Consider the following 12,912-nt stretch of genomic DNA (forward strand, 5'->3'; position numbering starts at 1 on the left):
GTTACTGTATTCTCCATAGAAGATATTACTAAGAGAAGATACATTTAAGAGATAAAGGCAGCTGATCAACTAGATATCACATTCAAGTAAAATGATAATTAGGTCTGAATGTCATTATGGGACACCTCTCCATCTTCTCTTGTATTTCATGCATTGTGTGTGTGTGTGTGTGTGTGTGTGTGTGTGGTTGCTTGCGTGGGAGGTCAGTGTTGAACTAAACACAGCATGTGAACCAGAGGAGCTGAACTGTGTCAAAGTACTCGCCTTGTCCTGCCAAAACAACCCTCCATCTGTCAGCTTTTTGACTCAAGTGCTCTGTGTGTGTGTGTGTGTGTTTTGCACTGTGTATTATTAGTTGGATTACTTTAACATAATCAGAAATTTGCATAATCGTTTTGTCTGTTATGATGTGGCATGCCTTTGGTTTATCCAATGGCATCGTCATACTGTATCAAAAAATAGAGACTAGGAGAGAGGCTTTGGCAGTGAAGTGTTAAAAATGTTAAGATAACAGCATACAGTATAAAAAGCACCCTTAGTTAAAGCTGCACCAGACAATTTTGCACGTTGGCGGCCCCTAATGGCAGCGAGAGGTAACTGTTTGAATTTTGAGGAGTTCATTACTCATTCATTGTTCATTCAAGTCCTTCTAAGGTGACGTCGTTAAACTAAATGTGTTCTTACTGTGTGGGGAAGGGTGGAGCAGGCGAAGAGGTTCAGCCATTGTTGTTGAGAACAGCTTTCTCTGGACGGAGGGCTCAGTCAGTGCTGTTTGGGAGACAGTTTTAGATTTAATTCTAAACTTTTGATTTGTCCCTTGCTGGAAGTGGAAGATTTCCCGCAAGTGTATATATCTGATACCAGAATTTAATTTGGGGAAATATGGTGAATATACAGCATCTCAATTGGGGGAATGGGATGCTCTCCTCTGTTGCAGTCCCAATTTGTGAATTAGGCTGATAAGGGTTAGGGTTAGGTTTAGGGTTAGGGTTAGTCTAACCCTAAAACTTGTATAATGCAGCTTTAATACTAAAATTTAGGCTAAGTTTAAATACTGAGGTGTTTTTATAAGTGTACAATGGCAAAATGTATAATGAGCAATGAGAATTTTTTTAAATATATTTGAAAAACATCTAATAGGATTTCTACATTCAGGAACCAGAACAAGTTTGATCTGGTCTCCTGAAATTCCGTGAAACAAGCACAAAGTCTTAAAATGGAAATATGTGTTTGAAAAGTGAGAGAATTACGTGTCCCCAGCACAAAAAGGCTACGTGAAGGAGGTATGACTATAAATATAGTACTCTCACATTGAAGTAGGGCAGTGGAAAGTAACGGTGTAATGGTTGGGGTGGTGAAAGGAGCGTACGTGGTTTGCCTTCAATGCCGGCGACCAGGATTCAATTCCCACCTTGTACAAAGGTACAACAAATTTCAATTTTTAGCCAATGTTTTTCTTATTTGACCCTGACCAAAGCCTTTCTCTAACCGTAACCAAGTTATTTTAGTTGCCTAAGCTTAACCATAACCTTAACCCAAACCTTAACCAAGGAAGTTTTACTTGCCTAAACATAACCGTTAGCCAACCTTTAGGTGTCCAATTCATGCTGTTGTCACAGAATCCAATTTGTGTTATTGTCACAGTAACCAATTCATGGTGGAGGAACGTAATCTTCACATAATTCATGTCCACAGCGCGTAAATCTGCATTTCAGACTTCGTGCTCATTTCACAAATATTTATGAGATCACGCTGCAGCACCCAGCTGCTAACTGCGGTGCCTTTTACTAGTTTTGTCATTGAGATGCAAAGTTGCACGACCCTCACAGGCATTTCCCTCCTGAGCAGAAAATGGCTCTGTGGGAAGACCAGAGAGGGAATTCAGTTGACAACATTGTAAAGCACTCACCTCCATCACTCTTCACCTGGGACTATTTCCATACCGGTCAGGTTGCATAACACACATTGTGCCCATGCCTATTAAAGCCTAGCTAGTTGCCCTCCTGAATGTCAGACTTTCAACCACACACTGTTCTTGTTCTGCTGCAGAGATCTGCTCCAAAAATCGTTCTGCTGCAGAGCCACTAAGATCTCCAAAATCAAGAATACAAACTCTGATTTATTCAGAGAGAGTTAAAATAAACCCTGCAGAATCTTATGAACAGTGCAACAAAGACTTTCTTTTCATTTGCCATTCGCTTCTCTTGTCTTTTATTCTCATTCTCACTGATACCATTTTCTCTTTCTTTCTCTCTCGCTCCCTCTTGTGATGGGCAGGCATGCTTAATCTAATTGAAGCATGAAGAGAGAGAGCATGAGGCAAGTGTGTGCTTTTACTGATCTACGTGGAGTAGACTCCTATGGCCCTGCAGCAGCTACAGTAGGAGTATTAGCCCAGATGAGAAATGGCACAGTTGAAGCGCTCTCTCTCTCTCTCTCTCTCTCTCTCTCTCTCTCTCTTGCTCTTTTGCTCTCTCTCTCTCTCACATACACACTGCCCCTTTTCTGTGTTACTCCATCTCTGTCTCTTACTTGAATTTTCTGTTCTCCCATTGCAACACTCAAATGCTACCCCCCCCCCCCCCCTCTCTCTCTCTCTCTCTCTCTCTCTCTCTCCCTCTCTCTCCCTCTCTGTCACACACACACACACACACGCTCATTCCTACTCTCTGGTGCTTCCCCCTCCCTTCCTCTACTCTCTTATTATCCCATGTGCTAACAGGAGGTCAGCACTACTCTGCGCTATCAGAGACAAGAGACCCGGAGCCTCAGACTCTCTGGCTGGCAGACAAAGACTTTAGCAGAGGAAGCAGTACAGAAAGAAGAGGAAACAGAGAGGGAGGGAGGAAGCAAGGGAGAGACAGAGGCAGGAGGACAGTTGGTTCCCCTCTGGGTCTCTTGTCTTGCTACCAAGACATGCGTGATCATGTCACTAGTGTGTGGATGTGATTGGTCAAGCAGGGTGGAGCAGTGTTCATTCTGGAGAGCTGCAGATCCCAGACGCTCAGGCATCACTGCACTCAGTGGACAGCAGTGTATCTGAGCCCAAGCAGATCTCCTCTTTTTCTTCTTCTGCTCTTCTTGACCTCTTCGATTGTCATTGTATCTTCTTCTGTTTGGGAATTGCTACCGCGCGGCTAAGAGGACCCAGGAGAAGCCACATTTTGTAGTTGCCGCTGTCTTGGCTGAAGTCTCTGGCCGTCCTTCACCGGTCACATCATCTTCGTTTGTGCCCCGACTCTCTTGACTCTCTCGGAGACCCCGGGTTGCTTTGGCTGCCATGCAGGTGTCGTTCGTCTGCACCGACCACCGGGCGGTGAGCCGCAGCACCGAGGACCGGCTGAACCGGCAGAATGCCAACAGCCCCAGCACCAAGAGTAAGTTCCGCGCCGTGGCCATGGTGGCCCGCAGCCTGGGCCAGCTGTCGGTGCAGAACCTGCCTTCGTCCAGCGACCAGAGCATACGCACTGGCATGAAGTACAGGTAGGCTTCGTGCTAGACTTAAAACACCTGAAGTACAGCGCTGTGCATTGAAGGAGGTACACATCTTTAATCATCATTGTAGATAACAATGTGTTCTCATTTAATTTATCTCATTAAGTAAGGAAGACATATATAATTAAGCAGGCTATAATTAAGGATTATAGGATGTTCTTGGTATTGGTGTGACTGTACAACCCTAAAAATACTGACATTTCCAATAAGAATCCTACTTGTTTTATGAAAATTCCTACTTGCTAGCACGCATTTGGCTATACCTTCTTAAGTATGCAGTTTTATTTGTGTGGAGATCTTAATTAGCACTCTAATGGGCTGATCAAATTAATTATAGTTGAAAGAACCCTCTGTGCGCTGGTATGACTGGGAAGCTGATGCAGTGTTGAGGAGGTAGGACTCATGCTGGTGTCAGAATCTTTATCTTTGTCATGAAAGTCTGACTAAATGGTACGATAGTCATACATGTTTCCTCGAAGTAGCCAAACGCCTTTAGAAAACTGTATGTCTACCAACAACAGGGCTTTTTTATTCAATTCATGAATTAAATAAAGGTGCTTGCATCTACAAAGCATACATTTTTGTTCATTGTTTATGAAAAATCAAATGTAGGCAAATTCGTTATACATCATCAAGCATTTAGGAGACGCTGATGTGTAGCTTTGTCGGAACTCCAGCGCTCTCATGACTTTATCCCTTTGTCCCTTTCATGTGACAGGGCACTGTGTGTTTTTTTAGAATCATGGATTACAGCTTTAACTACAAGTGAAAGAAAGTTGACGCTTTCCACCGTCTGTGCCATATTCTTCATGTTGCCGTGACATTAATATGCAAAGAGCCGTACATGTTATCAAATGGAATTACTAAATCCCATTCATTACTTTGAAGTGGAAATAGAGTGCTTAATGCGAGCATGCCGCATTACCTAAAGTTAAAAATATTTCAAGAGGCAAAGATTGGGAGCTACTTGAATTAATACCTTGAAGAAACTTTATCCCATTCCGTAACATAGGCCTCTTTAATGATAACCTTAATCCGACCCCCTGAACAAGAGTATGATGGAATTTTTGCCCCCCCCGACCCTACTTCAAAAATTGCTCGTCTTTCTCTGATTCCTAAATCTGTTGGACACCTTCCTCACTGCCCACCTCCATTGTGTCATTCCTCTAATGGTAAATCAAAGGCACTCTGTAACCGCTGTACAGCATTATGCAGAGCGTTCCCCTCTCCTGTAGGCCTAATATGAAACTTGACACCGGTGTCGGTTCACCCAGTAAGCCTCCCGCTGGGCGAGCCTGCAGCCTCTGCTCTCAGCCTTTCCCCCGTCTCGGTGCAACAGAGACTGCAGCTTCAAACGTGCGGAAATCTCATGCTAACAGCTCTTACAGTCCTACTCAGATATTAAAGGGAAAGGCAGATATTTCTCTCATGGGTTACTTGCATGTGAGAATCTTCGATGTAAATGTAAATGTTATGCATGGGCATGACGTGCTCAAAATATTAGAAATACCGCAACACTAAATGATTTGTGTCTTCCTGGTGATGCAGGTCTGTTTCAGCATCTAAGTGTCATTCCAAAAATTACCTTTGAATAAGGCGGGGCACAACAGCTGAAAATGAAATGGTCAATTTTTTAATATTTAGCCTCTATAACTAGTTTTTGTAGTTTCAAAACTATGCACACAGTCATCAAAAACAACTATAAATAGCAAATTTATATGTTTTTAATACCAGCTGTGTCAAGTGCACCAAGCAAGAAATTACCTAAAAACATAAAAATAAAAAAAAACGATATGGCGACCAAATTTGACATGCTGCTTCTTAACAAAAATTGCTGGTAATTTACACTTTGTCCTTTCTATTTTATGGTCTACTTTACATGCAAAAGTAGAATATCTGAGCTTTTCACCACATACACAGTATTCTGTAATTTCTTCATTGCATTTCATCAAAAAAAACTATTTATCAGAATTAAACAGGAAGATGCACTGACTTCATCTACTGAGAAAGTGTTTCAACTGCTATGCAAATTCATATTTATTTTATTAAATATTAGTTGAATTGAATGTTAATAAAATACAACTCATATTACAAAAAGTGCTCATATTTGTGTCCATATTCAACACATAAAAATGCATTCTCTTTGGATGAAAGGATTTTTTTTTACCTCTGGTGCCTCACATTGAGTATTCAAATATAAATTATTCAAAGATGCCATATTTGCCCCCATAGGTCACGGAATGTGCTGATCTCTCTGTTTCACCACCACACAACACACACCAACCGCCTGCATCTAAGGTGACATACCATCTTAGGTTACAATGACAGTAATAATGATAATAACTCTATTATCTAAAAGTGCTCCACCTCATTTAGATAAACTCTTGCTCCAGATGTAGCAAGACAAGCCTTCAGTTTACAGACAGGTAAATTATGCTAAATCACTTCACATCCTTCAAGTAAAAGATACAATAATGGGAGCTTTTGCCAAATTGTCATCCGAGCAGGTCTGTTATAAAAGGAACAAAGACAAAGAATACACTGCATGCACGATCTTTACTTTTTTCTCTCTTAAGTTTTCTTTTCAAAAACATTTCAAGTCATTCCATTGGGTCAGGGCCAAATGTGTTGATGTCTTTATTTAATGAGTGCTACTGAAACAGTTTGATTCAGTAAAGAAACTGGATCTCTCTTGCATTTTCAATATTCAAGCTTTAAACAGATCCCGATGCACATCAGTAAACATGGGTGTAATGTCAGGTGCTTGACATACAGTATTGAATGGTGCCTGTTGTAGTAAATGTGAGACGTGTATCGGTTAGCATGGTGAGCATGTTAGGTGTCTGTGGGCTGTCCTGGGTCAGGCTGGAGGCGATGCTGTTAATCTGTCCTCCTGTCACACTGGATCTCTCTCAAATGAGCCCAGAGAGCAGAGAGCCCAGTTGTTCAGATTAGCATTTACTAAAGACACTGAGGGGCCAGAGGGGAACACAAGCGTGGATATGTATTTTATGTATTCTATTGTCCTCTTTATCTTATTCTCACTATCATTATCAAGTTTTATGTGAAGCACTTGGTGCATGTAATTTCTCTGTTGTAAAGCACTTTGAGCTGCATTTCTTGTATGAAAGGTGCTATACAAATAAAGTTTATTATTATTATTATTTATTATGTACATAGACACAAACACACACACACACACACACACACACACACTCTCTCTCTCTCTGCCTGGCCCGCGAGCCAGGTATTTCTTCCTTTCTGCACAGATATATGGCCTTCTGTTGACCTGCTAATTTGAATATGACGCACATTTTGCACTTCATGCGTACAAGCTTTATTCAAGTCAAGGGGGGAAAAGTCTTAAGACATTTAGACCAGCATGTAGACTATCATGGGACACTAAAACTCTCCATCGTACTAATGGAATTGGCAGCAGCTCCTTAAGCCGGGGTGAAGCAGGTTTCAATGCAGGATTTACAGACTGATTTCTCTGGTCAGACATCATTCACATGTGTGGATTGAGGTGGGCGACACTGACTTATTAATCAATTATCAATTATTAATGAAAGGCCAATATTGACCCGATATATATCAGTCTAACCCTTGTTAGATTTAATTTTGGGCTTGTTACTCCAAAAAGCAATATATTACTCATTACTCATTAATTCATTAGTTTGTTATACTGCTAATTACATTACACTACTCATTACTGGGAAAAGTAATAATATTGCAAGAGAAAGAGAACTAGTGCAAGACGGTTGTGGAAAGGTTACAGAGAGCGAGTTAATGGAAGTTCAACACTCTCCCTCTGCTTCTTTAAAGACTGAAAAGAGGATTACATAAACCGCTCATTTCAATTTGCTCTTCTCTTTTTGTCTGTTTTTTTTCTCTCCCACTCTATTCTCCTGTCGTGACCTTCTCCTATTTTTATGTTTAAAGCTCACGCAGAGATAGTCAGTGGCAGCGTTGATCAAGCTGTATACAGCTACACTGACATGCACATGGAAAATTCAGTTCTTATCTTGGTTACTGATGTATGCTGGTTTTGGGTTGATGCATGTAAACGTTAACCAGGTTAGAATAACACAGAGAAACATGGTTGAGATGCCTGGTTTACTCCCATATTAAAGGTGCTATTCCATTTTTAAACATAAATATATAATTGACAAATGAATTGTGATATCTTGGCATAGTTCCCGTAAACAAATGAGACCATGGTGGAGACGATTGGTAGCCTCTATCTCATACCATTGCTAGTGTTTCTCCAAATTAAGACCACATTTCCCATAAACCCCTTTGCTCCCTGCCCCCCCTTCTCCTCCCTGGAATCTTTGGCTTTACTGAAGAGGATAAACATGTTGGTCATTTCTCCATCGGCCTTTCAGAAGGCCAGAAATCTCACTTTGTGCTGTAAAGCAATACAGCAGATTTCCAGCCAAATACTTTCACTTTTGGTTTTCATCATCTGTCAAACTCAGGCTCGCACTGCATTATGGGTACGTTTTGATGTCAATAAAAAACATAGTGGCGAGCGGTACTTACTATTACTACTGGGATCATCATTTGTTTCCCCTGTATTAGAAGTAAGCTGCTATCAGTCAGAGAGGGAGGGGGAATATTCTGTTAACTGGTTTATTCATGGCAACAGGAAGACTCAATCACAGGGCATTAAAGGTTCAGGCTTCAGGAAGGAAATTAACAATTTAAGTCTGTCTAGTATATTGTAAGTAAGCATTACACACACAATGCAAGCACACACACACAAATGTTCCTTTGGGAAACCAGTTTCTTACAACCATTGTTTATTATTTAGCATCTGATTAATTACATGTTGCCACGGAGCTCCTGAAGGCCCTTTAAATGTCGGGTCCTGTGTAACCTTTTCTAATGTCTCTTATTACTCCAAGCTGCTTGTTTCTTGGCTTTGCTCGTCCTGTACTCAGGCATGAAAAGCCTTGGATGGTCCATACAAGGAAGCAGTAAGGAAGTGGTTTGAATTTCCCACACTGCTATATTTTGATATTTCTATCCTGGTCTGAAATTCCAGGCTTTTAATGTTATTTGGAAATGGCATTCCATTGGCGTTGGTGGTCGCTTGTGTGTGTGTGTGTGTGTGTGTGTGTGTGTGTGTGTGTGTAAAGCCAGTATCCTCTCTCTAGTTGATCTACCGTCTTCCATCATTTCCTTGAACCTAACCTAAGCTGTCAGAAATACTTACATATATGTGCCATTCTATGCATTTTCCATAGAAGTTTTGTAGTTGAGCCACCAATCTGCTATCAGTGACAGCTGGCTCCATCATGGAGCTCCACTGGAGAATCGGCTGTGTGCAAATAATGTCTAAATATATAACAACCAGGCTGGAAAAAGAGAGGTACATGAAAAGTGTAGCGGTGTGGCTGTAGGTCAGTAAAAGTGAATAGCCTGATAAGGTAGATTTGTTTCCAAATTTAGATTATTGTGACGCAGTAAACTGTCTTGTCTTTAGCCCTAGTCTCTACTCTGAAACAGCTTTAGAAGAGTCCAAATCAGATGTATCAGGGATGAAATGATCAGTTCCCACTCAAAAAATGGCACAGAAACCATGTCTATTGAATTCTACTGAGACGACCAAGTCATACATTTAGAAATACACCAGAAAGAGTGTTACATTACCTGAAAACCCCTCTATTACACTTCTCAAATTCATATGGGTGACACTGTGCAGTCATGTACATGTATCTACCGCTGTAAAGTCAATATCAAGTGAATATATCTGGAAGGTGTATAGTTCTCTATATACTGTGTGTATGGCCTCCTGTAGACTCATTAATGTGAATACCAGCACATTTTTTCACCCTGTATAGATGCTGTTGGTGTTGGAATTTTTAGTTCTGTATACCCTCTTTTGCTCTCATCCCATTTATATCCTATTCTTCTTTGTCGTATCCTATTACTATCTGCTGCTGCAACAGTCCAATTCCCCCACATCAGTAAAGTTTCATTTAATCTAATCCAAAATCAGAATAACTTCGACTGGCCAAGTACAATACGTGTAGAGAAATTCATCTTTGTGACGTTGGTGCAGACTTATTGACATCATACAGAGTTTTACAGCAAATACTGACACAACATAATACAAGGACAAGTGGAGCACACATACAATGTAAAGTGACAGTACAAGGCATACTGTGGACAGCAGACATAACACTCTACACAATGCCTTCAGAAAGTTTTCAACCCCCTTGACTTTTTATGCATTTTGTGGTGTTGCAGACGGAACACAAAATGTATTACATTGAGATGTTTGTCAATAATCTAAACAACATACCCATAATGACAAAGTGAAAATGTGTTTAGAATTTGCTGAAAATGAAATGCAGAAATATTTCATTTAAATAAGTATACAATCCCTTGAAGCAATACTTTGTAGGAGCACCTTGGCTGAGATTACAGCTTCAGTCTTCGTCTAGATCCTCTTGGTACATCTGGATTTTGGGATTTTCTCCCATTCTAATTTGCACATTCGCTCAAGCTCGGTCAAGTTGGATGGGGAGAGTATGAACAGATATATTAAGTCATTCCACATATTTTCAATGGGCTTTGAGACTGGGCTTTAACTGGGCCAGTCAAGGACTTTCACATTCTTGTCATGAAACCGTTCCAGTGCTGATTTGACTGTATGCTTTGGGTCATCATTGTCCTGTTGGAACAGAAATTGTCGGCCCAATTGGTTCTTGTCAAGAACTTGCCTCTATTTGAATAATTTTTGACTCAAAACATTTCAGCTTTTCATTTTTGACAAATGTGTAAATGAAAAAAAAAAGAAAACACATAACACACAAACACATTACGGGTTAACAATTATTTTTTTTATTTAATCCATTTGGAATTCAGGCTGTAACAACATAAAATGTGGAAAACGTCAAAGGGGTTGAATACTTTTCGAAGGCGCGGTACATCCAACACTCTCCGGCTGTGTGACCAGTGGTCTTGTTCGGCCCTCTCACCCGCTGCAGCTCGATCCATTCTGGCCAGCGCGCTTGTTGATTTGCTCCTACCACTCCACACTGCGCTCCTCCGTGTTTACCCATGAGGCTCGGCAGCGGCGACACCAAAAGCGTTGACTCATCTGCCAGCTAATAAGGATGTGTGCTGGGGAAACAGCTTCATTAACACAGCTGCCAGACCGCACAGGGGGATCTGAAGGGCTCTCCTCTCCTATTCACAGTCTCATTTCACAGTCACTTCAGTTAATAGGTTCTTGGTGAAGCTTAATATGATGGGAATCATTTTGGGGCTGGGCGTGTGTTGGGGTTCACTAAGCAGTGATGCGGCGCACTATTCCTGTAGGATTTCTGCTGTTGATTTGAATAGTTGTGTCAGTATTTAATAGTGTAAGTGTAATAGTTATTTTAGTATTCAGAAATGATTCAATCCCCTGGACTGTTTCCATATTTTCTGGTGTTGTAGCCTGAATTCAAAATGGACTAACATGGATTTGGACAAACTTAGATAGACTAATTTAGATTTTTTGCCAACAATATATACGAAGATGGAGCACTTTGAAAATTTAGATTTTCCCACTGGTGAATATGACATTGGCAGGTCATTCATGTTTGTGTGTGTGTGTGTGTAGGTGTGTGTGTGTGTGTGTGTGTCTGTGTCCCAAATGACACGTCTGGTCGCCCTTTGTGCTCGACCAGGTGGAGGTCAGTGAGGTGGGGGGGGGGGAGGGGGGGGGCTTAGCAAACCCTGACCTCTCAACCAGGGATTCTGGCTTCTGGACAACAACACTATTCATGGATGGATGGAAATCTTTTTTCATCCTCGTGTAATGACATTTTTAAATCATTGTTTACATTCTAGTAAACCAGTGCCATTGCCAGAAACATTTGTGGCTCAGAAATAAACATCATTCTGCACAGTCATACTTAACTGTCATGAAACTTTTTATTAGGCTATTTATTAGGCTACATCGTGTTGTGGTTGTATCGAATCATGAAGCCCATATCATGTATCAAATCGTATCATGAGATAAACATATTGTCCCATCCCTAGTAAATTACTAAAAATGAAATAATGTGCCTTTTTGTAGTTTACTATGCCATTGCTGGTATAAAATTAGGTTAAACACTGTAAAATCTGTTCTTAAGGCGTAGCTAAAATGCACTTGAGACACGTAGATGTTGGCTCAATCAACAGTTCACATCAGCCTCCTATTGGTAATTACAAGTAAGATGTGGGATTGTTTTGTGGGCTCCGATATCCCCCACTTAGAGTCACGAATCGTGGAAGTTTGTCAACACAGACACACACACTGCAGCAAATTCACCAATTTCAGCAGTCCAAGATAATTATATTCACACTAACTCTACTTATGAAAAGCGAGTGATGTCTGATGCAGTTTGTTTATGGGTGATTTTAAATTTAGATAGCAAAAAATGACTGACCAAATTGCTGACCAAAGAACAAATTGCACTTCAAAGGGCAACATCACAACAATGACAGGATTAGCACTAAAGATGGCAACAAAAAACATGCAAATCTTCCCACTTTCACAGTCAAGAGCTTAAGAATGAAGACCATGAGTCAAACTTTATATTTTATGCTGCTGCCTCAACCACACTGTAACAGAGATTCAACATTAAAACATGAATATGAGGCAACAGAGCAGATTGTCAGGTTCAGTTATGCTTCTCCATTGGCCTCCATGTTAAACCATGTTGAAAATATGATGACAGCAAAAAAATGCTGCTTTTGCTCACTGTTGCAGTGCTTACACTCTGCACTGTGAGTCTGTGCACTTCATCACATTTGTTGTCCTTGGGGTTCCGTGTCAGCAGATGGTCTTCATCTCTTCATCTCCTCTTCATCTCTTCGCCCGCCCGCCCCCACGTTTGTGTGTAATGTGAGTTTTTCAATTAGATTACAGGAGGCTGTATTGATCCTCATGGGGGAATTGGGTCATGGGGAAATTTTTGCATTGCACTCCTTAAGTGGACAGTTTTGATGAGTTTTAAGAGAAGGATTTTCTGAGATTGGTTTGGATAAAAAGACATGTTTCTGTTTTCATTTAGCTGGTGTGTGTGTGTGTGGGTGTGTGTGTGTGTGTGTGTGTGTGTGTGTCCCTTGACAGTCTTGTCGCTCTCCAAGGTTCTCAATGTCTGGAATATTTCTCCACAGCAGCCAAAGTGAATTCAGATGTTGACTATATCAATCACCCAGGAGACTGAAACTGAATTATTAAAATATGCATGAAAAATGGGGAAATTTATTCAATCCATCCATCCATCCATTTTCTAGCCACTTATATGGGTCAGGGTCACAGTGACAGAATCACTGTATGTGAGGCTATTTGATCTGCATAGATGAATTCAAACACATAACTAATGCATAGGCTAATAAGTCCAAACAAAACAACTGGGGCAGCAT

At 40.8% G+C, this 12,912-nt stretch overlaps 1 protein-coding gene across 8 annotated transcripts in view; it reads left to right on the forward strand.

The window, feature by feature from the left end:
• The window catches only part of LOC139932417 (voltage-gated potassium channel subunit beta-2), a 51,205-nt gene that overhangs the window by 16,599 nt on the left and 21,694 nt on the right, over positions 1-12,912 (forward strand). For 3 of the 8 annotated variants that reach the window (XM_078288353.1, XM_078288354.1, XM_078288355.1), the window contains exon 1: positions 3,281-3,483. The exons of the other annotated variants lie outside the window; for them this stretch is intronic. In XM_078288353.1, coding sequence (XP_078144479.1) covers positions 3,281-3,483 — 203 coding nt within the window. Of the gene's footprint in view, positions 1-3,280; positions 3,484-12,912 lie in introns of those variants that run through there. 8 annotated transcript variants of the gene reach the window in all.

The sequence above is a fragment of the Centroberyx gerrardi genome, chromosome 14, assembly GCF_048128805.1.
Source record: "Centroberyx gerrardi isolate f3 chromosome 14, fCenGer3.hap1.cur.20231027, whole genome shotgun sequence".
NCBI classification, from domain to species: Eukaryota; Metazoa; Chordata; class Actinopteri; order Beryciformes; family Berycidae; genus Centroberyx; species Centroberyx gerrardi.